This window comes from Myodes glareolus, chromosome 23 (assembly GCF_982192425.1).
Source record: "Myodes glareolus chromosome 23, mMyoGla1.1, whole genome shotgun sequence".
NCBI classification, from domain to species: Eukaryota; Metazoa; Chordata; class Mammalia; order Rodentia; family Cricetidae; genus Myodes; species Myodes glareolus.
Window position 1 is genome coordinate 53,057,146 of NC_142048.1, and position 27,305 is coordinate 53,084,450.

The 27,305-nt window shown below is 43.4% G+C and overlaps 1 protein-coding gene across 2 annotated transcripts in view; it reads left to right on the top strand.

Moving 5' to 3' along the window:
* The window catches only part of Csmd1 (CUB and Sushi multiple domains 1), a 1,511,659-nt gene that overhangs the window by 1,429,655 nt on the left and 54,699 nt on the right, over window positions 1-27,305 (top strand). For both annotated transcript variants that reach the window (XM_087901170.1, XM_087901171.1), the window contains exons 50-51: window positions 10,947-11,132; window positions 19,747-19,941. In XM_087901170.1, coding sequence (XP_087757296.1) covers window positions 10,947-11,132; window positions 19,747-19,941 — 381 coding nt within the window. The remainder of the gene's footprint in view (window positions 1-10,946; window positions 11,133-19,746; window positions 19,942-27,305) is intronic.

The following is a 27,305-nucleotide window of genomic DNA, read 5'->3' on the forward strand; positions in this document are numbered from 1 at the left end:
GGGAACAGGAGTCTCGAAGCAGAAGGTCAGGGATTCTGTTGGTGTCTGATTTCATTAGTCAAGCTATCCCACGGAGGTTTCTGCGCCCCTCTAGCGGAAAGGACACTTTTGGGAGTGGCTTTGCTAGCCAGTTGTTTCTGAGTACTTTTCCAGGGATGGATTTGCAGGCTGTCTGCTTGTCTGGGCCACAGTGTCGATCTCTTTACCTCCTTCTCTTCCAGGTAGAGCTAGGAGACTGAGAGGTGGAGAGCACCGCAGAGATTGCCGTCAACCCTTTTCCTGTAGCTTTTCAAACTTCTAAGTAAACTTTTCTGTCACTTAGATTTTTTTTTTTTTTAGATCTTTATGCTTGGCAGTTTCTCGTAGCTGGGAGTAAGTCTGGTAATTAACTCAATGCCAGTATTTTAGCAAGGATGGGCATGGGCTAGCAACCTTTAGTAAAGTTTCCTAAGAACAGACAGCAACAGAAGGAAATATAAATAGGTAATGTAAAAACTACTCATATAGTCGTTTATAGATGCACACAGAGAAAGGTATTAACTCTGTGCTTCAGACTAACTGCTAGATCGACACACACAATGACTGGCAAAGAGTTGCATGAAGCCAACAGTTATCATGAACACAAGAACACAGGAAAATGTCATTAAATCAGAGCACACGCTTAATATAATAAAATAGGAAATGTATCTACTTTCAGAGATATGGAGCTTAATTAGCCTAAACATTAACAAGGGCTGAAGTAACTGCCCAGGAAATGATCAAAATAGGAAGTTTGATATCCCTAGGAGAAGTCATATTTTCCCATGTTTTAAGACATAAATGACAGAGAGGGTGAAGCCATTACCAATGCCATTTTTAAAGTACAGGGTGAAAAACTCATAAAGCTCGGCTTCCTACGTCAGAGGAGTTGATCTTCAGTCCTTCAGCAAATACGGCAAGGCCTGGATTGTGAGGTTCAGCTCAGGGTTATAGAGAGTGTGACAGTCAGGAAATGCGGTCCTTCTGCACCTTGAATGCCGTGAAGAGGTCCAAGGGAAGAGAGACCGTGAACTATTTTCCTGTCTTAGTTGAGACAGGAAAGGACTATGCCTTAGGGAAAGGTGCAGAAGCTCAGCATTAGGCATCTGGGGTGGGGTCAAGGCTGCCTTGATGTCACCTAAGCGTGCATTAGGGTAATGCATCCAGTATGTGAGTGTGCACTCAGTATGTGAGTGTGCACTCAGTATGTGAGTGTGCCCTATAAAATGAAGATGACTGGAAGGACCTAACACTCTTGGTGTAAGGATTCGATAACTCACACCACTGTAGTTAACTGCATGATGGGAAGAAAACACACCTAAGTCATCAGATTAATATTATAAAATATCCTTGTTAATATTTTATAATTAGGGACTGGAGAGATGGGTCAGCGGTTAAGAGCACTGGTTGCGCTTACGGAGGACATAGCTTTGGTTCCCAGGACCCACATGGCAGCTCACAGTCTTCTGTAACTCCAGTTCCAAGGGATCCCAGATCCTCTTCTGAACTCCACACGTATGATGCACATACATAGAGTAGGCAAACACACATACACACACAAGTAAAGCTTTAAAAAATCCGTTATTATAAAAATGTGTGTGATAGTAAGTTTGTCAGTTAATAATTGACAAAAAAGTATTATTTAATTTATTAATTTTTCATGTTTTGTACATAAAAATCATATTAGAGTGCCTGCATGTGTATGGCAGGTATTTATCTGAGCGAAGACAATGTGCTCGCGGCTACTTCACTGAGGGCTATGGCTCCCCAACCTTTAGCAATCTTTAATTTCCTATAGCTTCTCAAAGAGAGCCAATGAGTTTAGTCTTGGGCAGGCCTTGTACAGTGACTTCTGAAAAAAGATATTATGATTATGAAAGGATAATATTGTTCAGTGTCATATTAACATTATCATGGGGAAAAGGATGCTTGAGCTCATTTTATTGATGCGCATTCTCAATTAACTGTTAGGCTGGGTCAACTGGCAATTAAAAAAAAAACGCTATGTCTCAGTCCCTCTGTCTCTTCAATTGCAAAACCTGGATTCTTTTGATGGCCTCTGCCACTTCCTACTGCTTGAATGAAGACTGACCATCACGTGAGCTGTAGTGGTCGTCTGAGACAATTAGACTTGCTTTGGGGAACTGGAGTTAGAGCACTGGGGACTGTACCCCCATGAAGCTGTGTGGGTATGGCAGGAATTTGAATGGGGTGGTAGCATGAGAGGAAAGGAGAGAAGGTTTGGATAACCTCCTTCTCTGGACACATGGTCAAGACCTTTCTCAGGTACACTGTTGGCAAATGATCTCTGACTGTTCCAAATGTCTCTTGCAAGGATGGGTGGGGATGGGTGGACACTGTCATGGTGTGGGCTGTCTGTGACCTCTGTGCTCTGGGCCAGGTTCTGGGCTTTACACTGGACACAGAGAAAGAGACAGGAGACTAGACATTGGGCAAGCCAGGCAGCATTATAGAATTGTTTTTCACTCCTTTGCTCCCTGTTAGTAACTTAATTATGCCCTCAGCAATGTCTCACCACCATCTCCCAATGAAATTGACCATGAAACAAAAAGTTACCATTTAAGTAAACTTTTAGTAACTGGTCCTTCATTCCACAGATGTAAGGCCAGAGGCTATTGGACAAATGAGCTTAAATGGAAGTTTCTGGTTTTCTGTGAAGTTGGGTATTCTGTTCTGCATAGTTTTCCACCATTGTGCAATGCTTGGAGTTTGCAGTCGCTGCTTGGATCTTGATGAGAAAATTGCAGTCTATGCACAATGCATGTTGCCCCCTGGAATGGTGCCTGCAAGGGAGAGGCTGCAGAATGCTTCACTGCTAGACTTTTGATTGATTCTATTGGGAAATTTTCAGAAACTAGTCCAGAAAAATACAGAAGACTCACAAGAGTCTTCTTGTGAGTCAGGGTGGCTCCAGAGACCACGTGGTACCCTTTCGCTCCAGCTCCCTGCGGAGTAGGTTTGCTCAGGTCACATGGTGTGTTCCCACCACACGTGGAAGCACTCAGTAGTGTCCTTCCAGGTTCTCTGACTGAAGCAAAGTTCAAGTCAAACTAAATGTCTAAGATTTTCACAGAACTATTTAATGGAACTACATTGTCTAGCTCAAGAGAAACATGTATGTTCAGTTGAACTACTTTGTCTAGTTTAAGAGAAACATGTATGTTCCGTTGAATACTTTATCTAGTTTAAGAGAAATTTAGGTCACCCGACTAGGGTTGAGGCCAGCCCTCCTCGACCCACACGCCTTTGAGTTGCCCATTAGCTATTACAGAATTGTTAATTTGGAGACCCACATATATTTTTTTCATTTAAACAATGGAATGGTGATTTTCCAGCCCCCACATTCTTCACTTAGTGATCTATGGGAGAATCTGGCATGTCAGGTATCTAATGCCTTTGAAATTATGGAAGCCACCTTCTATTCCTTTCTGTCCATCATGAGACCTCAGTGTTGAATCATGTGATTTCTGTTACTTTTCTGTCACCAGTGAATATGACTTTCCAACTGTGTCATTATGTTTTAATTCAGGTGTAGATTTCTTCATGGGCAGCTTTGCAAGTACGGGTCTTCCTACCTGTCTCTCCTCTCCCTTCCTATGCATCTATCTATTCATCTCCCGTCCATTCATTCAATCACCCAGCCACTATGCCCACCTATCTATGTGTTGATGCCATCTCTTGATTACCTATCAGTCATCTATTTAGCCATGTATCTATTGTCTCCTACCTTTCTACTATCTATCTATCTATCTATCTATCTATCTATCTATCTATCTATCTATCATCTATCTATCATCCTCTATCTATCATCTATCAATCATCTACTTTTCTATTTTCCCATTATTTCCCTACTGTCTCTCTAGCATCATCACCTATTCATCTATATATCATTTATCCATCTATCCATCTAGGCATCCATACATCCACCTGCCATCTGTCCATCACTGTGTGCGTAACTGCAGTTCTCTCCCTTTCCTCTGTTACTTGTGTTTTCTGGAAGACACCTACTGCTTTGGCTTACATATTTAGACTGCCCAAGGTCATGTTTTCTCCTAGCATCCTGGGAACGCTCTTCTGGCCTGATGTCTGCTACCATTTTCCCGCTGGGCAGCGGCCCACCTGGCTCCCCGTAGAAATGAGCAGTGCGGCAGCATTAAAGCATGATTTAGTAAAAGTGAAGTGGAGTCTTCTGTGGATTTGACCTTTCCAGAAGCTTATTCCTTAGCTACAGGAAAAACACATTGGAGAGTTTTGTTTCCTTGTTCTGAAACTAAGCTCTACAGCTCCTAGTACATTAAGTCCCTAAGTCAGTGGCTTAAACTCATTCTGTGTTTTTTCAAGGAATGATAATTATATCATTTTATAATATATTATATGATTTTCTAAGAGAATCAGTAAAGATTTTTCTAGAAAAAAAGCATCATTTGCAAACAACAGCTGTCAGGAAATACACGGTAGAGTATGGGAACATGCCTTTCTACATGCATCTTTCTTAGTTCATAGTCACAACAGCCTTTCAAATTTTGGAGTCATGCTTCCGTCCATGTTATATTCCATAATGGTTATTTCATTAATATGTAGACACATAGCAAGGCCAGTGGTTTTGAGAATTTATTATGTCTTTCAAAGTTGATTATCTTAAAATTTGTGTTCAGTGGGGCTGGAGAGATAGCTCAGCAGTTAAGAGCACTCGGAGTTAATTGGCTCTTCCAAAGGTCTCGGGGGCTCAATTCCCTGCACCCACATGATGGCGTATAACTTTCTGGAACTTCAGTTCTATTGAATCTGATGCCCTCTTCTGGCCTCTAGGGGAGCAGGCACACAATGGGGTCCATATACATATGTGCAGGCAGAACACAAACACACGTAAAGGAATAGAAAAAAAAGAAAAAGATTGTATTCATTAGCCTAAATGCTCCCTGCTGAATCATAGCTTCTCTTGTCAATGAAAATGGAAGGAAAATGAGGAGTGATGATTGATTACATATTGTAATATATGCACTGTTCCCTGCCTGACCTTTACCATCTTGCTCATGTACCCATATGAGGGAAACACTGTGCATGTTTCTGTCATAGTAACATACACATGGCATAAACTTCTGGATGAATGGTACTAAATGCATCCATAATGGCGTGCAACCATCACTAGCATCTGATTCCAGCATGGTTTCCTCTTGCAGAAATTCCGTCTCGCTGACAGACAATTCCCGACCCCACGCCAGCCCTAGAAATTCAAATTCTTCTCCTCTCCTAATATTCTACTCAGGTTTCTTGTGTGAGCAGAATGACCCAGTTTTTCCCTTTTGTTGCTGGCCCCCTCCCTCGCTACAGTGCCCTCAGGATCACCGCTGTTGTGCTGTGTTCCATAACACCCTTCCTTCCTGAAGCTGAGGACTATCCAGTGGATATATGTAAATTGGCATTTTGCTATCCATGCATCCATTAGTGGGAACCCAGGCAGCTTCTACATTTCAGTGACTGTAAGCAATGTTACTGAGAATATGACCCAGCATTTGGGCTCAAACTCAGAAGTGGAATTGGTAGGTAACACGACCAAGGTTCCCTTGAGGTGTGTGTGTGTGTGTGTGTGTGTGTGTGTGTGTGTGTGTGTGTGTGTGTTTGCCATTGTGTGGGTATGAAGGTCAGAGGACACCTTGCAGGCATCATTTATCTCCTTCAGTTGTAGTCACCAGGACACAGCTCACGGGGTTATTCGTAGCTGCAGGTGCTCTTACCCTCTGAGTCATCTTTCTGGCCTGCATTTTTCAGTTTTGAGTCCCCACCACGCTGTTTCTAACAGTGACTATCATAGCTCATGACCACCAGTGGGGCTGTGCACTGCCATCTGCAATTACGCTTGTTATTCTTTAGTTTCTAATACAGTTTTTACTGTTATTTTTGTGAAAGCAAGAGATAAATAGCTTTAGAACCCTAGACGTTAGCAGGACCAGTGTGTACCTCTGGGTGATCCATGTTACAGTCTTCGATCATCTCACCACCTCACGGAAGCCACCTACCCGAACCATACATCTACCCAACACATGAGTTATTACTGCTCTTGGGGCAAGGATCTCTGGGAAACAACCCCAGAGACGTCAGATTCAGAGCTTGAACTCAGAGTGCCCACCTATGTATTAAATTCCTTTGGTTATCGTTCTTTAGACAGTTTTGTTTTGGAACCAAAACTTGCTCTGCGTTCTGAAGAAATGACTATTACTTTTCAACTTCAGTACCTATACCTCCTTAGTGACTTTGTTCATGTCGGTGGGCAAACCTGTTTTGTTTTACAGCTGGGTTACACACATGGGCTCCCTAAACAAATGTCCTGGAGATTGCAAGATGAGGCCAGAGTCTTTGTCGTTAGTCATTTGTAAGAAGGCACTAAAGGGGCACATTTATGATGCTTTTATGTTAGTTTCTGTTTGTTTTCCTTCTGTCTTTGGGATATCCTGTGCTAAATGTTTTTAAGAGGCTTGGAACATTCTGGTCTATCCTCCTGTACAGCTGACCATTTTGCGCGGCCCGTGACTTTAAAGTGTTCATCTGTTTAATTTAGGTCCTTCAAACCCAGCTGTTGGTTCCCTCCATCTATCCTTGCTCTCAGTAGCCACCGTCAGCCATTATAACAAATGGAAGTATATTGCCCAGGCTAGCCTGTGTCCTTGCAGATTCCTGACATCACACTGCCATGGCAAATGAGCAGAAGCACTGCCCAGCACTAGGCGAGCACCAGCCTCGGGGGCCTCTGTCGTGTCCTCTTCACCTTCTGTGGTTTTCCTTTGTGGCCTCATGCTCCATTGGTATTGATTGCTCTGAGATGCAGTAAAGGTTTAAGTACAGGGGTGATTCATCACTAATTACCCAAGGAGGAGACTTGAGAAATCTCAGATAGAGAGGAGAATGGGCAAAGAAGCCTCTGGAATATTAGCACAAGTGATTGTGCTTTGTTTTTAGAATTGTGCTGTGAAAACTGACTTTTACGCTGTTGGTCATTTGATTGGCGGACTCCTGATGTCTGAATATTAGACAGGAAAACAAACCTGAACATCCTGGGTAGTATTCTGGGGTCAGAAAGCAAGAGGCATCACTACCTGAGATCGATACACTGTCACAGTTTTGAATTGGTGGTAAGAATTCAGGTGAGGGAGACTGGAGAGATGGCTTGGAGGTTAAAGTTGCTAACGATGCTAGCTGTTCATTCAGAGGTCACAGGTTTAGTTTCCTGCACCCACATGACAGCTTACAACTATCAATAGCTCCAGTTCGAGGATACCTGACACCCTCTTCTTGCCTCCATGACTAACAGGTACATACATGGTGCCCAGACATATGTGCACATAAAATAAAAAAAAAAGAAAGAAATCTTAACAATGACAAAAGAATTCAGGTAAGGGCACAATATCTCTATCATCTATGCTCCTCGGGAGTAATGCATAGTAGTGATTGATTCTAACTCTCTGTTTGTGTTAAGTGTTGAATGAGATAATGTATATGAAACACATTTCCACTGTCCTAAGGTCTTTATCAGGGGATGCCCAATACACTATTGGTAAAGATAACAATGTTGATATATAATAGTGTGATGTCTAAAACCCTCTCCGTTCATACAACTTTCTGAGTCTGTGGCTAGTACCATTGGAGTGTCTCATCTGTGGAAGTTCAGAGGCGCAGTAGGACTAAGGACATGACTGGCTCTGGGAATGTTCCAGGTTAGACTTCCCTCCTCTGAATTTTGGGACCAGGTCTGTCTCACTTCTGTCGATGCTGACAAGAGGATTCTGAGAAATCCACTGTCAAGTCTTCCCTGATGTTCATTTCAGTAAATTTAGGTTCTTCAAACCCAGCAGTTGGTGTTTTAAATCCATAGTAGGTATTTTCAAAAGAGTGATGGAGCAGGAACGTTTATTCTTAACTCGTGGCTTAAATATGGAAAATGATACTGGCTTAAGTTCAGAGTCGTAGCCATAAAACCCCATGGGTTGAACAGAGTTAAAAATCGCTGAAGGCTGGTGAGCGTCAGAAGTGCCCCTCACCCCAGTGCCTTTAATGACCACTCTCCCAGGGATAGAAACTGTAGTCCAAATCTCAGCGCAGACTGCTCATTACTGTACAGACTACGTAGGGCAGAGTCTCCAGAGGCCTCCTAAGCAGAGTTCACTTTTATTTGAAAGATTTTAGATTGAACAGAATCGTCTGTGAGCCAGTTGATCTTGGCCCCCTGGGTAAGAACCCCATTAATGGGAAGCATTTCCTGTGAGCTTGTGGGATGTTCTCTTTTCCCACTTAACCTGCCGGAGACGACATTTCGTCCCATGCTTGCCCACAAGTAAGAATCATAAGAGAAGCGAAGGCTGGGCACAGTGTGTGGAGTGAAGTGGAGGGCAAGTTAGGATTCAAAGGATAGATACATGGTTGAGAGAAACAGAGAGGTATATGGTGGGGACAAAGAAATGGCAATATAAATATAAAGAGAATTGTAAAAAGGACAAAATCTGTGACATTTCCTAGATTTCTTAAAGATAGCCATTTTACAAAGGCCCCTTAGTCTTCCAGTTGATAACCTATCTGTCAATAGGTCATCTTGAAAGAACAGTGCTATGGAAAATCTTGGATTATTGTTTATTTGAAGACCTCTCCCAAAGTGATGGTTACACATAAGTACGGCATTTGTTTTTTAATATCCCACCATGTGTTAATATTGTATTATACAAGAGACAGATACTTCAGGTGATTGAAATCATGAAATAGAAAGCAGAAAGGGTGTAAAAGTTGTAGGTGGGGGGCAGAAGTCCTCTAGAGATGGCAAAGCTTTTGAACGTACACCAGCTATGGCTTCCAGAACAAGACCTACATAAGAGTGGATCCTTCAGTATATTCCACAATGGATGGGAGAGGAGCTGATGAGACTCCAGTCTTTCCTGCAAGACTATAGAGGATTAAAGACTGCTGAGACAAAAGGAGAAATTTTACTCAGTGGTGTAGCCCATGGCAGGTTGCCTTGCCTGTGACTGTCCCCTCACCTACACATATGACAACCCCAGTGAAAATCAGTGGTCCATGAAGAAGAAGGAGAAGAAAGTGAGGCTGTTTGTGAATAGTTTCAGTAGGATTAGGGGGTGATGAGAGTGTAATGGGGTAAACATCTAACACACCGTGCACATGTATGAAGTTGTCAAAAATAAAAGCCAGCACAAAAAATTTCAGAGTTTGTGTTTTCTAAAAGTTTCTGATCTAAAAATAACTATTCAGCAATGTGTGTGCGTGCACATGCATATTGGTCAGAGGACTGCTTTTAATTTAATCTTTCTGGGTAATTCAGAAGATGTTAGCTCTCATGCTGATAGATGCCCTGGTGATCATAGGAAATCTGTTTACATTTATACCAGCCTCCTTTGTATTGTATTTTTATTGTATAATAAAATTCCCAGTGCTAAGAAATTTATGAGAAAAGAGGTCCTACCAGCTCACAATTCTGGACTCTTAAATGTCCCAGAGGTGTGGTGTCATCGGTGGTGAGGTGCTCCTAAACATCAGGAAGCGTCATGGTAGGACCTTTCTTGAGAGAAAATGATCACATGTTGGGTCAAGAATCCAGTGAACTTGAACTCTCTTTTTTTATTTTCTTCTCTTCTCTTTTCTTTCTTTTCTGTTCTTTTCTTTTCTTTTGGTTTTTCAAGACAGGATTTTTCTTTGTTGCCTTGGCTATCCTGGAACTCACTCTGTAGACCAGGCTACTCTTGAACTCAGAGACCCACCTACCTCTGCCTCCCCAGTGTTAGTATTAGAGGTATGTGTCACTACTCAGCTCTGACTTGTTCTTCCAACAGTTTTGTTAGCTCTTTGAGAACTATCCTGGGTCTCGGGAGAATGCAATTGCTTTCAGAATGAGAACCTCCAGAGGCCCTTACCTCTTAATGATTGCACACCTTGTTTACACAGTTGAAACCACATTTCTCATCATGGAATCAGGTGAAATCAGGCAAAGCACAGCATCCTTTAAAGATAACCTCCATTGAGTTGAAGGAAATGAGTAGGGAAAGGTGGAGACAAAAGGGAGGTGGATACTGTGCACTTGTGACCAATTCTTGTGGGTCTTGATATTCAAAGTCATTGTTCTGATGATAAGGAAGCGGCCAACCCTTCATCCTCCTGCCCAAAGATATCTAAGGTAGCGTGTGTGATTGCTACATAAACACACTTTTATTCCTTAAAAAATGATGCTTTCGTGCCCCCCCAAGCGGCCTGTCTAAGATACCCAGGCAGCGGACTCGCAGAGCAGCCACAAGCCAGGCAGAGGCTGCCAGAGCGGTGCAGATTCCTAGTGGCGAGTGGCAGAGCTGGCTGTGGGAAGGCAGGCAGGAGACAGAGACATGGACATGTAAAATGAGATTAGAATATTTATTCGGGGTTATGGAGGAAAAGGGGAGGGGGCAGAGAAAGAAAGGGTGAGGGAGAAGGAGAGGGAGAGAAAGAAAGACAGAAACAGAGAAAAGACAGAAAGCCCGTGTGCACACGCCAAGAGAGGAAACAGAAAGAAAGAAAGATGGCGACAAGAGGTCAGAAGTCACTGGGAGTGGGTGTGGCTTGCCCCTTAAAGGGACCAGAGACCAAAAGGAATAACACAACAAAACAATTGGGCTGTTACTAACCTATACCCGAGAGCTATCACCTGGTATCTCTAGTGTCCCTTTGGTACAGTGTTTGACATGGAACCACTCTTCTCCATTTTGATAAGCTTTCCAATGTTACTCTTGAACATCTGCATCCTTGAAATTCCGAAAATGCATGTACCTTTGACAAAACTGAAGAACATAATTAATCAATTTGTCTCTGAGATAAAAAAAATCAAGATAAAATTTAATAAAGTTCCTTAAGAATGAGCATGGTTTTCTTCCTTATTTCTTCAGCTGTGTCCTGTGGAATTCCAGAGGCTCCAGGTAACGGCTCCTTCACAGGAAATGAGTTCACTTTGGACAGTAAAGTGACTTACGAATGTAACGAAGGCTTCAAGCTGGATGCCAGTCAGCAAGCCACTGCTGTGTGTCAGGAGGATGGCTTGTGGAGCAACAGAGGGAAGCCACCCACGTGCAGACGTAAGTGTTCTGTCTACCTGCACATCTTTGGAGATTTCACGGGGACCTGCGTTCACTGGGAACAGGGTTGAATTTAACTTCCAGAAAGCAGGCAGACACTTCCCAGTATTGTAAGGACCTGGTTCCTTTCATCCAAACAACACAAGCAATTTCCATAGAGACCACTCCAGTCACTTAAAATGGACTATGTATTCCTGGATGTTAGCCCAGTAAATTCCATGACAATCTATAACACCGAACTTACCCCACCAAACCTTACGCTGGTACCATTTTCAGTGTGAGTAGAAGCTAATGAGTGGGAGCACAACACTCAGCATAAAGTGTGTAACGTAAAGCAGTGTGAGTTGTTCTCACCATTTCTCATGTGCTGTTTGAGGTTTTCAAAGTTAGAGCTGATGCTTGATACGTGTCTATGCCACGGACTCCTCATACATATCACCGGCTGCCAGAGAAAGCACCAATTCCTCTGACTTCTAGAAAGCTGTTTTCAGTGCATAGCAATGTTCTTACAAGAGTCAAACATAAGAGAATAAAGGGGAGAGGGATGTGTAATTATATTTTATTTAAAAATAATATTTTGAAAAGGAAAAGGATTCAAGCATGGAAAGTTTAAATCTGATGTAAAGCATACAAGCACACAAGTCAGACTGAGAAGCCAACCTTAGAAGTTACAAGCACATGCTCACACACGTGCACACATACGCATACACATGAACAAACACACATATGTATACACATGCATGTGTACATGCAAGCATAAGTTATACAATGAGAATTTTGTCACAGACATATTGAAAATCTTTACTTTAAATTAATATGCCCTTCCAATGTTTCAAAACTTAGAAATACAAATGTTAGTTTTGCTTTGATGATATTTCAATAACAAAGGTTTCCTTGACCTTTGATTATACAATTAGTTTGCTTTTTTCTTTTCTGAATATGTTGGTCATGTTAAAATATTAAATTCTTTGCAAAGTTTATAAAAAGTAATTAACAGTTCACCACAGCTTTTATTTTTCTTGCTTTCATTTGCCCTTTTAGGTCCATGTTCTAAGTTAGTGGTAATATTGTACTGATTTTCCTTGGTTGTTTTCCATTAAATATGACATCATTTTATATCCCAGTTGCTTAAACCTGTGGGAAATGAAGGTGCTCTCTCAGTTGGGTCATCCAGGATCTATGTAAGACACACTGCTCAGTGCTGCAGTGCTAATTAAAGTGTCCCTTTCACTAGCAGGGGTCAGAGTTAGTGAATATTAAATGATGTCCTAGTAAGCAGAGCTGAGTGTGAGGGAAAACCCATTTTAACTTTTTTGGGGGGGATTTCCTACACTTAATTACAACTGAAGAAATCAGGCATGCTAAACACAAAACTTTATCCTTAGAAAATGCGATGAGTGCTAAATTTTGGTAACAATTGTGTATCTATATATATCCATATGTGTATACACATACACACACATATACACATATATGTGCATATACACACATACATACAGTCCTATATATTTTTCAAGCTAATCCCATTGTATCTGCGTGGGATCAAAGGAGTTTTTAAGTTTCCTTAACAATTGTAGTAAATTGCACAATTGGTAGGTGAAGTACCAGGCGATATGCATCTCTATTAGGGATGGTAAAGAACATGTTTCATCCCAGTACTTGGAAGATAGAGGCATATGGCTCTTTGTGAACTAAGGCCAACCTGGGCTGCTCAGTCAGACCCTATCTCAAAAATAAAATGAACAGGAGCCAGAAAAATGTCACGGAGGTTAAGAGTACTGGTTGCTCTTCCAGAAGATGGGATTCGAATTCCAGCACCCGCATGAAGCTCACAGTCATCCATAACTCCAGTTCCAGGGGATCCAAGGCCTTCTTCTGACTTCTTCAAGTACTGAATATATGTAGTACCAGCATTTGTAGGCAAAACACTCATGCAAATAAAGCATAAATTGCCGCGCCCCGCTCCCCCCGTCTGCGCTCTATGTGCTAAAATCCAGTTCGCGATTTTCGGGCAAGGGGCTGGAGGTTGAGGGAACACACACAGAGACAGACAGACACATGGATCTCCAATCACTGTTACAAAGGCCCTCTTTAATAGCACCATGGAGGTTTGAATGCCCTGCAGTCAATGGCCAACAGGTGAAAATCCCATCCTCTGATCCTCTAGGCAAGGCACAGCTTCTAGTGACTTCAGTTAGAAGGTTCTAGCAGGGAAGAGCAGCTGAAGGCCCAGAGTCCAATTGGTCCCAACATAAATAGATAAATCTTCAAAAAAATAAAGTAAGTAAAGTAAATAAAAGAGAAAGGCTTCCGATCTGATTGACACTAGAAATGAGCAGTAAACACCCTCACTGTGTTCCACCTTGGGGCTGGCTTGGTTAAAGACTGGAATAAATAGCCATTTCTATCTGGATCTCCCTGTAACTGTACAGATGTCCTGGGTACATTCTGAGTCTCATTTTACCATTTTAATTCTTTACTGAGACTGGATCTGGCTGTTGGAAGATAAGATTCATGCTGGTGCTACAATATACCCAGTCAGGGCCAGTGATATTAATGTGCAGGGCTTGATAGTTGGGCAAAATGATGGATGGATTTGCACTGTGAGCCATGTGTTGGGAAGGAGGCGAGGGCATTAAGCCAACCATCTCCGCACACACATGTCTAGTCTGCAATTCCAGTTTGTGGGCATTGTCTGAGTTGATGCTGTTCATGAATCGCATTAATTATTAATCATTTATGAAGACCTACTGTGTGCAAAGCACCAGACTCTCTCTCCACCCCCCCCCACTTTATTTCTGAGCTAAGATATCACTTTTGTAGCCCCAGCTAACCTGGAACTCACTATGTAGACCAAGCTGAAGTTAAACTCATAAAGATACATTTGCCTCTTCTAAATGTTGGGATTAAAAAGTGTACAGCGCCACACCCAGCAAAGCATTAGAATGTTTCACGATTAAATGAGATGCAAACCCTTCATTAGGACAAAAAAGCAAGGTGAAGTCATATCCAGAGGCTCACAGCCATCTGTTACTGCATCTACTGGGGATCCAACACCCGCTTCTGGCCTCCAATGGCTCCTACACACACGCGCGCACAGTATACATACATATATTTGGGCACACAGAAAATACACCTAAAATAATGAATCAGTCTTTTTCAAAAAGCTGTTTGTGTTAAAAATGTCTGCCCACTGGACTGCTTATCACCTTACCATTCCCTTTTCCTATGAACAGTAGAAACCCTATAAAAAGCCGCAACAGTCCTAGACACACTGAATACATCCAGTTACACTTTGACAGGGAGCTTTCTGCCTTCACGCTGTGGGAAGTCATTGGGCAGGAGACAAGGAGGTACCAGGACACGAGACTAGGGGAAGACTTGTGGGCATCAGGCAACTGCTGTCCCAGTGGTCACTGTCTTGCCTATCACTTTGAAGCAGGAGACAGAGAGACAGAATGTCTCCTAGGAGTGTCAAATTCTGACAGCAACCATACAGAACATGAGAACATCCCACTCCATCCCTGCTCCCAATTAATTCTTTTTCAGCAACCTTCTAGCACTGTGCTGGGAGAAGGAGAAGGGAAACTTAGGCCTCTAGGGCCTTGGGGCTCCTCTGGGCACCCAACCCTCCTGAGGGTCTTTTCGGAGTATGTGCTGTGACACCAGTAGCTTTTGCACCTGGGAAGTGAAACCCAGGGTGGCTCTGTCGTCATAACCCAAATAGACTGCAGGCTATGTTAGACTAAGTTATTGGTGTTTGCCCTGGGCTCACATTGTTTAGTAGGAGCAAAAGTAATGTTTTTAAAACGCATTTATTTAACATCTGTCTAAGGAGCTAATGTCAGGAACTACGTGCAGGACATTTAAACCTGAATCTGTTATAAACTAGACCAACGGTGAGCGGAAATTAAAGCACCGCTGCAAAGGTGCCTGTGCTCTCCTTCACAAAGCTCAGTGTCTTGCTTGCCACCCACTGGAATCCCCACCCCAAAATCGACACTCAACACCCAAAGGAGTGACCTACACACTCCTCACATTGGATCTGAAAGCATCCAAGCTTGGGACACGGCAAAACCAAGCCTGGGCTCAACAGGGGCAGCCTGGGATTGCATATCAGACACACAGTCAGTGAAGAAAGTTCACGTGCCAAGGTCTCATCATAAAACACAGAAAGTACAAAGGACCCAGAGAAGGTACCTCCCCTCTAAATCCACAGCCACCCGCCCTGTAGAAATGTTCTCACTGAAAATTACCCAAATGAACCACAAGACACAGAACTTGAAAGGACATCATAACATCCGTCAATTCACTATTTGCCTAGCTGATGGCCTTGCTGTCTAGGCTTCTGAAGTTCCACGGTTCAACCCATTTCCCTCACTCCCATCAGCTGAGGCGGCTGGCGGTCTGCAAAGATGCCACTTTAGCTGTGAGTGCGAAGACGGGGGTGATTAAATTATTTCACTCCAAAGGTATCTAATCATAATTTTACAAATCTAATTAAATGTGCTCCAACTGAACGTGGTAATAAGAAGTACTTACCCACACAAGTATGAGGCAGGGAAACTCTGTTAAAAGAAAATAAAAAGACAATTGTATTCCACACTTAGGGGCTGATTAGACAAATAGGGAAGATTCATGAGAAGGGCCTGTAACTACCAGAGCAAATGCTTTATGTTCCTGGTGGCAGACTCATTATAGCATGTGTGTCCCCAGGAAGGAGCCGCTTGCTGTGCTGCTTTTCCCTGGCTCAAGAAACCAGAATTGGTTTCTCCCTAAAGTTGACAGCCAAGGACTAGAGCGATAGTTCCAAAGTTAAGAACACACGCTGCTCTTTCAGAAGACCCAAATTCAGGTTCTCAGCAACCAGGGGTGTTGACTCACAACCACCTATAACTCCAGCTTCACACACTCACACACACGCATGCACACACACACACAAATAAATAAGCAAATAAATAAAAAGTTTTTTTTTAAATGAAAGCCATGATTTCCCCTGTCAGATACATGTGTTCTCTCCATCTCCGTGACATCCAGCAGTTGGGAAAATGTGTCTGTTGTATGGGAACTAGTCATTATTTGTGTTTTCCACTCTTTTGATTTAAGAGGTAGAATTAGGTTCCGGTGCCAAAAATAGTGTCAACCATGACCACAGTGCTTGAGATTCACCATGTCGAGCCCCTTGGGATAGGTGGACCACTGCAGATGCTCCCTTAGTTGAAAGGGGGAAAATGACCCCTTGGTGATTGGAGCCTTTCTGTCTGCAAAAGAGCAACCAAAAGGGATGTTAGGTGTGTGGGGAAACCAGCACATTCTACCAGTTACGTCTATAGTTATCATAGACTCAAGATGAAAATTCTCTCATAATTGTCAAATATATGGACCGATTAAATTCATGACACCATAGACTTGGTTTCCTGTACTTCTCAGCTATAACAACATTTCATCTTCCTTCAGAGACCTTGCAATTTATTTGATATTTGATTGTTGTGGTATTTGTGACCTCCATGATGAACTTCTGAAGGTGTTGCCTGCTGTCTGCCTATTTTTAGTAATTAGTGGGATGAATTTTGCTTTTCGTGTTGCCAGGGAAAGCACAATTCAGGGAGGTGCTGTGCAAGAGGGAGTTCTTCCCTGGATTGGCTGACACGGCTTTCTTGTTTGCCTGTGAAATGTAGATAATACAGTTATGGTGGTGGTGATGGTGGTGGTGGTGATGATGGTAGTGATGATGGTGGTGATGATGATGGTGGTGATGACAGTGGTGATGATGATGGTGGTGATGACAGTGGTGGTGATGATGGTGGTGACGGTGGTGACGGGGATGATGATGATGGTGGTAATGGTGACTGTGATGATGACAACCATGGTGTTGATGGTGTTGATGATGATGATTACTCTCCTTTCTCATCTCGTGATGCTTTATGAGCACTTACTCAGAACCAAAAAGGGTGGCCCTTAAAGATGTGCATCATCGGGCGTTGCGTTTATGAGCAAGGATGTCTCTTCGGGGGATTGATTTCCAATTCCTGGCTTAAATTATTTTTATTTTATATACTCATGCATATTCATAGCTATCTATGGCATTTGGGATCCACATCGAACAGTTGCTCTTGTCACCTCACATAGCAACCCACGTGTGTGACAACGGCTCCTACTTGCAAGAATGCAGGTATAGATGTAGGCAAATCACAGAGGCTACCTCCTTCACCATCACACACAGGGACTCTTCTTCCCACCGCCCAGGATGTGCCACTCGGGGTTCACCGCCCAAGTATGTCGTCACTCAGCTGTAACTGTGAGTTATTCTTGCTTTGCACAGCCTTTCCCACAGATCAACTTCGAAAACATAAAACCTACAGTAGAAACATAACATAAAAAAACATTAAAAACTGGTAGAAACCTGTTTCTGAAAACATGTGTTCTTTCTTCAGCAATCAAAAGACAGGATGGGCTTTGCAGTTCATGCCCACCCCAGACTTCAGTTCTCCTCCTAGGAGACCCTTGCTGCTCATCTGGGTCCTCTGTGGTGTCAGGATCGTGGTCCATTTCAGCCCCAGAGTGTTAGCATTTGTGGTGACTCTTCTCTACAGAGGCCGGTCTGTTGGCTTCCTACAATATGTTGTTTCATTGTTTTATGCATTTATCAGAGAGAATCATTATTAGTGGCTTCCATGCCGTGTCTATAGATTGCATTTGGCTATCATTTACAAGGATGCTATGCACGGCTGTGTGTGGTCTCAGTGGGAATTGCCTCTGAGAAAGAAGAAGCATATCTTCAGTTTTCACCGGTGTGGTTCAGTAGATGTCTTTGCTATTCTGTTATCATGACAAGTTCCTTGGCAGACTGTGCACATGCACGCACGCACGCACACTCAGACAACTGTAGCTAAGTGTGACCTATATTTGACTTGGCTGGAAAACTATGAAAAGATATAGTGGTTACAGTTTTTTTAAAAAGCTTGTTGCCAAGTAGAGAGTGAGCAAGAGACACAAACAAGCTAGAAGACAATTAAAAAACATCTCTCCAGACTCTCTACTCTTCACCCCTCCTCACCAGGGCCCCACTGACCACAAAAAAAAAAGCAAGACAAATACTGTTTTCATGAAGAAGCAAGGAAGCTGTGGACTGTCGGATTGCTATTTAGGATGGAATTAGCCAGATGAAAACTCCCTTTCCACCCTGGGCAGAAGCAAAGCTTATGATAGAGGAGGTGATTAGAATATACAAGTTAGTTCCAGAAGCACACACTGGCAAAAGGAAAAGCCTTTTTGTCACATTCCAGCTGAGTTCAGGGTTCATATGGCCGAAGGCTTTATGGAGATGGTTGTCTTGCCTAAAAAGCTAAACATATCCTAGCGACAGAAAGACGTAATTTCTACTGTTAAGTAAACCATGTATACATCCATGGTCATGCAGAATATTTAACACATCCAAAAATATAGAGACATAAAGCTTAAGAATGGAGTTTAAATTACCCAATATTCCTTCATATTTTTAACCTCATTGCCTTTACTCTTATATTAAACACTTATTCTTTGTAGTTTATTAGAAGATAGAACTAGAAGTTGCCATAGGAAGGAGAGATTGTGTAGCATCTCACACAGCAGATTCAATTTTAATGAATGTGAACAAAACTTAAAAACAAAATGCATTTCTTATTGTTACTCTAGAAAAAACATCAGCTATTGTTTTTGGACTCAAGGCTGATCACTATGGGCCCAGAAGTTTTGCTGGGAGCCGGCTGCTGGTGACAGATATCAGCAGAGGAACCTTTGTGATTAATGCTATGGTTTTCCAAGACAGGGTTTCAGTCAACAGGCCTGGCTGTCCTGGAGCTCTCTTTGTAGACTAGGTCGTCCTCGAACTCACAGAGTTCTATCTCCGCAGAACTGTTTCTGCCTCTGCAAAATTGTCTCTGCCTCCACAGTGCTTGGATTAATGGAATGGGTTACCACACCTGTCTGGTTCTTGCTTTTAACTTGTGAAGTTCATTTAAAATTCTTTAAATGTTTCCATAGCTCTACACTCAGGAACTTCTGTCTTCTTGGCCTTGCATCATGGGAAATCTTTCCCTTAAATTGTGATACTGGCTATTTTTTTTAACAATGGTAATGTAGTGTGCCTATTTTTATGTGCTTGTAAACCTAGTAAAAGCAGCTATAGTGTGTGCATAAATTCTCATGTATGTTTGTGCATGTATACTAACATGTGCATACATTTGAATATGCAAGTGGTTTTACACATGTGTGTGCATGTATGTATAGGTATGCATGTGTGAAGGCAGGTGTGTTCTCATGTACCCATGTGTGAATAAGGGCATGTGTGTGGATGTATGTGTTGCACAGAAAAGGAATGGATTTCCTCCTGTTGTAATACAGTCCACCACTAAGATCCCCTTCACATCTGCAATGAGACAGTAACACACAGGCTGGGATTAGGCTCCCTCCCATGTGACTATGTGGAAAACAGAGAAGTCCTGAAACAAGGGTTGAGGGCATTCAGGTTCCACACCACAGTGAATTCCATAGACCTGCAGGCCCTACCTTTTGCAGTTATGGCAAGGGCTGTCTGCCAGGAGGCCGTACTGATGCTCGGGTGTTTCTCTCACAGCGGTGCCCTGCCCCAGCATCGAAGGCCAGCTGTCAGAGCATGTGCTCTGGAGGCTGGTTTCGGGGTCACTGAATGAATACGGAGCTCAAGTTCTCCTCAGCTGCAGCCCTGGCTACTTCTTGCAGGGTCAGAGGCTCTTGCAGTGCCAAGCCAATGGGACCTGGAACACAGAGGAAGACAGACCCAGATGCAAAGGTGAGTGACGGCAAACCCTGCCACAAACAGGTACACAACTCCAGGTCACGGCATCTGTGGCTTCACCTGTGAGGACGCCATTATAATCCTGCTGACTAAAGTAGAGCCTGTGGGTTAGCATGACAAGCTCAGACAGGGGCTCCAGGATCAAATAACCAACACTGTGTGTCTTTCTTAATGACAGTATTTTATAAACTTCAGAATATTAAAATCATCACATATTTCACATTTGTGCTTGAAGACAAATAAAAGCCCGTGTTTAAAGAGCTAACTATTCTTCTGTGTGACTGCCATGATGAACTTCTCATTAGGATCTTGGGAAACAGGTTTTTATGCTGAAGATATCTGTCCTCCTCGATTGTCTAGAAAGGGGAAATTATTATGCTCTCAGGTACATGACGAACAGTAAACTATGAATAAATAGGAAAATAAGACAGAGCTGACATTGTTCAGAGCACTGTCTCATTTGCACATCTCTGATAGCCAATCTGTACTAATTATACACAGGAAATTGTCAAGACTTTGAAACAAGCAGTTGGCCTGTGTGAGATCTATGCAGTACACAACTTGGGATGGATGGCAGTAGACTAAAAAGGAGAAAAACAAAAGAATGTGTGTATTTAGCTGCTTTACATAATGATTTTAATTAAACTTTTAATACAACAGATGCTAATGCTTCATGTAATACAAACTCCTCTCAGGAACCCAGAGATAAGGAAGAACAGTGGCCTGGGACATTCAAGTCCTCAATGCCCTGCTTCTCAAAGACACCTTTCCCAAAGTGCCATCACAGTTTGACTTTGATGGCTCCTGGTGGCTCTGATGGCGGCTTCATTCAGGTGACCAATGCCTGGCCGGGAACCCACAGCTAATTTCCCCCGCCATAATCCTTCCACATTCTCCCAACACTCATGCCACCCACACACATTCCCCAGCTCCTTAGAGCCATTTTGTGATTTGGGGGTGCAAAATTGGGGCTGTCAGGAGGGGATGAGAATAGCATGGAGGCTCTGACATTTTAGCCCCCTTGAGGGGTTCACAGAAGGTTCCTGTAGGTCCAGCAGGCCCTCCATACACTCTCATGCACCTGATTGCAGCTAAGGATGTTGACTGTGTCTCTGTCTGCCTGTGGCAGGATCTTGATAGACAGGGTCGGCTTGATGCCCCTACCTGAAACTGTCTTTCTAGAATACTTCACTCCTACAAGTAAATCTTTACAAACTTGGAGCTCTCTTGAGGCTTGAACCACACCTAGAAGCAGCAAGGTGCCTCTCAGAAGATCCTGATGCCCTGGTACTGTGCTTCTGGCTTTACCCCGAGGTTCTGGAAATTAGCTGTCCTGATGCACACAGGGCCCTTGCTCTTCAACCCCATCCGGCCCCTGCTAGGAACCACACAGCCACTGTCGTCACTTCCCACCAGACACAAACACATTGTGCACACTGGTGACTACCCGCTGCCCCATGTGACTGGATATGAGCCCTGTGTCACGTGCTGCAATGTGTCTCCTTTGCACACTACCGTAGATGCGCAGCATTTTCTAGAATCAGGAGAATCCACCTGAAACCTTGGTTTGCTTTGGTCATGACTGAATTTCAAGTTGACGTTGTCTTAGCCAGGACAGCCCACTGGCGATGTCTCCATATTATCTCTCGCACGTCTCTGACACCCTTGCTGTCTTCTAAAGATAGAGTGTTTACCCAGATATCATTCAGGGATCCAAAGTGCCATGGGGGCATGCTTTGGAATCTGTGTGGGAAGAAGACAAAGCATGTCCAGGAAGGGAGAGCTTCCAGGGAGCCGTGTCCTTCCCCTGGTGACCCAGCTGAAAGTGTTTCAGTCACCTAAAAAGGTAGACACTGTTAGTGTCTTAGTGACTTTTCTATTGCTGTGACAAATTACTGTGATCAAGGCAACTTATAAAAGAAACTTAATAAGGCTTATGGTTTCGGTGGGTTCTTGTCTGTGACTGTGAAGCAAAAGCCTGGTGCTGGTTCAGCAGCTGGAGCTCACATCATAACTGTCAAGTTGGAGGCAGAGAGCTAACTGGGAAGAGCATGTGCTTCTGAGACCTCAAAGCCCACCCTAGTGACACGCCTCCTCCAGGTCATACCTTCCAAACCTTCCCAAACAGTTTCACCAACTGGGGACCAAGTAGTCAAGTCTATGAGCCTGTGGAGGCCACTCTCATTAAAAGTACCACTGTTATTATCAAATTTCTCTCTATTTATCTATTTTGGAAAATTTTTTTTGCATTTGCAAAAGAGCTTGCAAATTTTTGGAAACTCCTTCTTTTTGGAAACATAGATAGATCAGAGCAGACACCCGTGACTCGTTGTGACAGGTTATGGTATCATCTAGCATTCTAGACCTTGTTTGTGGTTGCTAATCCTTTGAAATAACACCAGAGCCCAGGAGTTCAGAATATCCTCCAGTGTCTTCCCACTGTGTGGAAAAAATACCCAACTTCGAAAGCTGTTATCAGGGTTTCAGTGCAGTCGGTTCTACCTGAGGTGCTGTATCTGTTGCCAAGCAGTTATCCCCAATGCAGTAGGTCCATGTGACACAGAGGAGTTCTTTGTCTGACATTGGATGGGCCCACAGGTTGTATATGTACATGACATGGAATGGGATCATAGATTCTACATGACATTGAATGGGCCGAGAGGGTCTCAGAATGACTTTGGATGAACCCATGGGTTCTACGTGTAATATTAGATGTGCCCACAAGTTCTTTATATGCCATTGGATGAGTCAATAGTGTCTCTGTTTGACATTGAATGGGTCCACCGATTCTGTAAGCAACACAGGATGGGCTCACAGGTTTAGCACATAACATTAGATGGATCCATAGGGTCTGTGTCTTTCCTCCGGCTGGTACCTCCCCCAGAGCTGCCATTATGGTGCTGCTGTAGTCCTGCCTGTACCTGAAGCTGCCTGGTCAAACCCAGCTGTCTGTTCACACTCACGGGTAAAATAAACGTCCTTGTGATTATGGCCGTGTCTCAGGTAATGGGATCCACTTTCAGTTTCTAACATGTGTCCTTCACCCTCTCAAGCTTAATGGTTTCCATCTCTCAGAAGACAGGAGCCATGTGGCCTCTTTAAAGGCTCACCTCATCACCAGAATAGCCTCACCCTGTCAATCTCACCCTTGTAACCGAAGATGAACTGACGCATAAACTGGCCACAGCTCTGTCGGAACGAAGGAAGCCCTGGGGATTGCGCGGGATGTCTGTGGCCAGGGAAGAAAACTTCAGGATTTCTAGGAGTTTATCTTTTCCTATATTATAAATTGAAGCTGCTAAAGCTTTTAAAATATTTAACAATTTTCCTGAAAATTGAGAAGATATAAATACACATTAATTTACATAAAATGATAGCAAGTCCCTTCCATGCTAATATAAATAGCATGTAGGGTTTTTTATGAACAATAGGGATTTGTTTTCTAGGAAAATGATATTTCTAAGAGTGTCCTTTTGAGTTTCCTTCTGACATGCTGCATGAGTGTGGCTGGGTCCTTGAAGCCTGGTCTGGACTTCTCTAAGTATACGGTTTTAGTGGCAGTATACAAAACCCAGGCAGTTAGCAGTCTAGCAGCTGGACAGAGGGACGTCTATGGACTCTGTAGGGATGCTAGGGCCTCCTGGAGCCTGGGGCTTTTGTCATGAGCACAGGGCTCAGAGGTCCAGTGGCAGCGATGCAGGAACAGAAATGGACACATTCACTTAAATTCTGTCTCTGCATTTCTCTTCCACATCTGCATCCTTGTGTTCTCATGGCTGTCTGTGTCACTGGCTGTCACCAAGAGCCAGCTTTAGTTCAGTATCTAACGTTACTTCTCTTTATAACAAATTTTGAGAATCAAGTCTGACCACCATCTCCTCACTCAAAAGCCACTCTAAACTCTCAGAACAAACAGTCAATGGCTATTGAGGACTACAAACCACCTAGGTCTTATCCTTCGAAAAAGGGGATGAAAAAAAAAATAGGACCTTATGATGTTCATTTTCTAGAACCTAGAGAAATCACTGAATGTGTTGGATTACCATTTCTTATGAAGTTCCCACTTATTGTAACTTAAATTCTCTTTATTTCCTATAGTCCCTATTTTACCCACATAGACCCAGAAGAAACACAAGATCAATGCTGATACTGATATACTTTTCTTTTAAATGTGTACATAAAAACCCCAGGAAGTTCAAACACCATTTTGTTTCTTCATTAAAAATCCTTAAAATGACACATATTCTTAAGCCCAGTTTGTCAGCCTGTGGCTGCTTCCCTATAGAAGGAACCCTTGTTTCCATTTGGTGCTGAGACTGAATCAACAGCATCGCCCAGTGTGTTGTCATGGAAACCATGGGCATAGCAATGGAGCTGTAATTTATCAGGCTTCGGTTACCTGTGGCTTATCTCAAAATGGCCAGACCGTGAGATGAGAAGGGAACCTTCTACTTTCCAATATGTGTCTTCTCTGGAGCCTGGATGATAAGTTTCCTACTTTGCTGGTCCTTTAACCCAGGAAGAAGAAAAGACTCTTGGCCACCCCCAAGCACATCCACAGCACCCTGAGATCATCTGAGTTCCCCAGCTTCATGGAGTTCACCTTCTCACTCCAAGTGGTCCTAAGTTCTCTATAGCCCGGGAGATCTTCCCACTGGAGATTCCCCTCCTTCGCAGGGTGGGCAGGATACCCACGCAACAGAGAAGTCAGCATGCTTTTGTCTCACACTTCTTGTTATTTATATTTGAAAGTAAGAAACATGTTTATTGTAGAGATACATGATTCAGAAGCCTTTACACTTTAAATTATATATAAATATATATAAGTAGCCAAACTGGATATTTAAAACGGTATATAGAGAGCATCACACATGTTCTAGACTGCCCCCAGTTCCTAACTACTCATTATGGCTTCTCTGAAAGCTGACCTTGGCCAAGTTAAGGTTCTGCATGGCTTCTCTGGGTTCCCACTTCTAACCAGAGACCTGTGTGAACTGACAGCTAAACCCCTGGCAAGGTCCAGCCACAGGAATCTGCACAGCCATTCCGCCCTTCTGCCTGAGTGGTACTGTTACTCCATCTATTATTAGACATTGTGCATCATGGCCCTGAACTTGAGAGACACAGCCATAGCTCCAAGGTCTACTCTCTGGGGCACGGGCAGCCAAATTCCATCGTGAGCATCCTCATTTTGGATGAGGCCTTCAGACTTAACAGACAGTGTCAGATCATAACCATCGCCCAGCATCACACCTTTGTATGTTTAGAAACAACCATCTTCCCGTCTCTGAGCATGCCCTGCTTCTTCTCATTGACAGCTAAGCACAGTGCTCATGGCTGTTCCCGGTCATTGTAAGCTACATGTAATCATGTGTGTAGTCATTATTGACTACAGCTGTGGGATGTATCAACATTTGAGCTTGTTTAAGTACTCACACTGCTGGCAGGGATGCTGGCCTCATAGTAGGATAAAACACATGCCCCCAGGTTCCTCCTTCAAAGTACATTTCCCTATGAATTCTTGTAGAGAGGAAAAAGAAGCTTGCCTATGGGCAGTGGGGAGCCAATGTCGCCCATGGCTGTAGTAGAAAGAGAGCATTAACAGGGAACACTCAACAGGGTCTTCCAGGAGCACTCAGCTTAGCACCTGAACTGTGTAACCACCCCCCCCCCCCGTGAGTTCTGAGAGGACTGTGGTTGGTGAGTGTGGACATGTGTCCAGTGGTAGGGACAGATAAAAAGCTAATGAATCCATTTTTGGAGACTAGAAGGGAGACTAGCTTGGAGATAGGCTTTCTTCTTGTTTTGTGCCAAGACTATTTTTAGTGGTGACAGGCTCTCCCAATTACGTTTTTCCAAGTTGCTTTGCCACCATCATTAATGAGTAGGGTTCGCATCCAAAGGAGACTCGCAGCTCAGAATCCCATTCTTCAGCTTCCCAGAAACCCAGCTGTTGCTCCCTTAGTTCCTTGTGATCTAATGAACCTCATTAGAGGACAGACTTTAAATAGTCTCCTCACCAGGGCGTGCGAACCAAGGCTGGGAAGATAGAATCCAATGTGGGTTTTCTCCCTGCCCTACCGTTAAAGCTGTGAGGAGCTCTCAGCTAGGAAACCGGTCCAGCCTTGTCGTTGAGCGCGTTTGTAATAAGCACTGAAGTTTCAACATGAATTGCTAAATATCACAGTTCAAGGTAAGGTTCACACTGTGTTTGGGAAAAGGCTTAGAGAAAAGTTCATGGCAAATTATAAAAACCTAAATCCCTCTTGAATCCATTGACATTTGGTACGGTACATGCTAGCAAATTATTGAAAGCGTGCACTTGCTGCTGTGAAGGTTTCGCTTAGCCGTCTCAGATACCGAGGACCGTGAAGGCTCTCTCAGCAAGTTGTTCCCTAGAGGTAGACTCCCGATTTCTGGCGCGTGACCCCTATAGATCATATCTAACTTGCAAGTCTGCCTGCTCACTTGAAATTGAATGGGAGTCACACCTTGGACTGAGAGCTAAACTAAGGGTTTGGGGAGGGAGGGCTGGTGTTTCAATGGTGAGTTCATACAAGTTTACTTCCTCTGAGTATCTGCAAGAATCTGTGTTAGAATTTTTTTTTCATCGCCATGACAAATATCTAAGGAAATGGTTTGGAAGTGATCTGATTTTCATTTTCTAATCTGAGACAGGATCTCATCTCGGAGCCCATGCCTTCATGGGGTCCCAAGTGATGGGTGGCACTATAGAGGAGAGCTGCCTGACCGGGATGAGAGAAGCAATTGAGAAAAGAGACAGTTTCTAATGGGTCACAGTTGCAGAGGTTCCCGCGGGCCTGTGGCTTAGGTGCTTGTGTTTCTTCATTTCTGAACTGTAACAAAGCCTGCCTGACTGAGCAGAAGAGAACAGAGTTGTTCACTGGAGGTGGCCAGAAAGCAGGAGGGTCCTGGTTACTGACAAGCCTTTTAAAGCACCCCCTCCAACCAGACCTCCATTTCCATGGTCTCTGTCACCTCTCAGCGGTGAATTCTGACTTTTAATCTGTTAGGGGATTCATTCCATGATGAGATCAAAATACCCATGATCTGCTCACACGTCAGTCCTTGGAGTCGCTGGCTGGGGTCCAGGTCATCAATGTGCTGGCCTTGTGGGGTCCAATATGTTGTGGTTTAAATGTGAGATGTACATACAGACTTCTATTTGAATACTGAGTTCCCTGGTGAAGCTGGTTGGGAGGTTGTATAGCCTTTAGAAGATGGAGCCTTTCGGAGGAAGTGGGTCACTGGGGAGTCACGAAGGCTCACATGTCTTTCTGCTTCTTTGTTGACTGGGAGAGGTGAGCAAGATGCCTCATGTAGTGCAGTTTCTAATT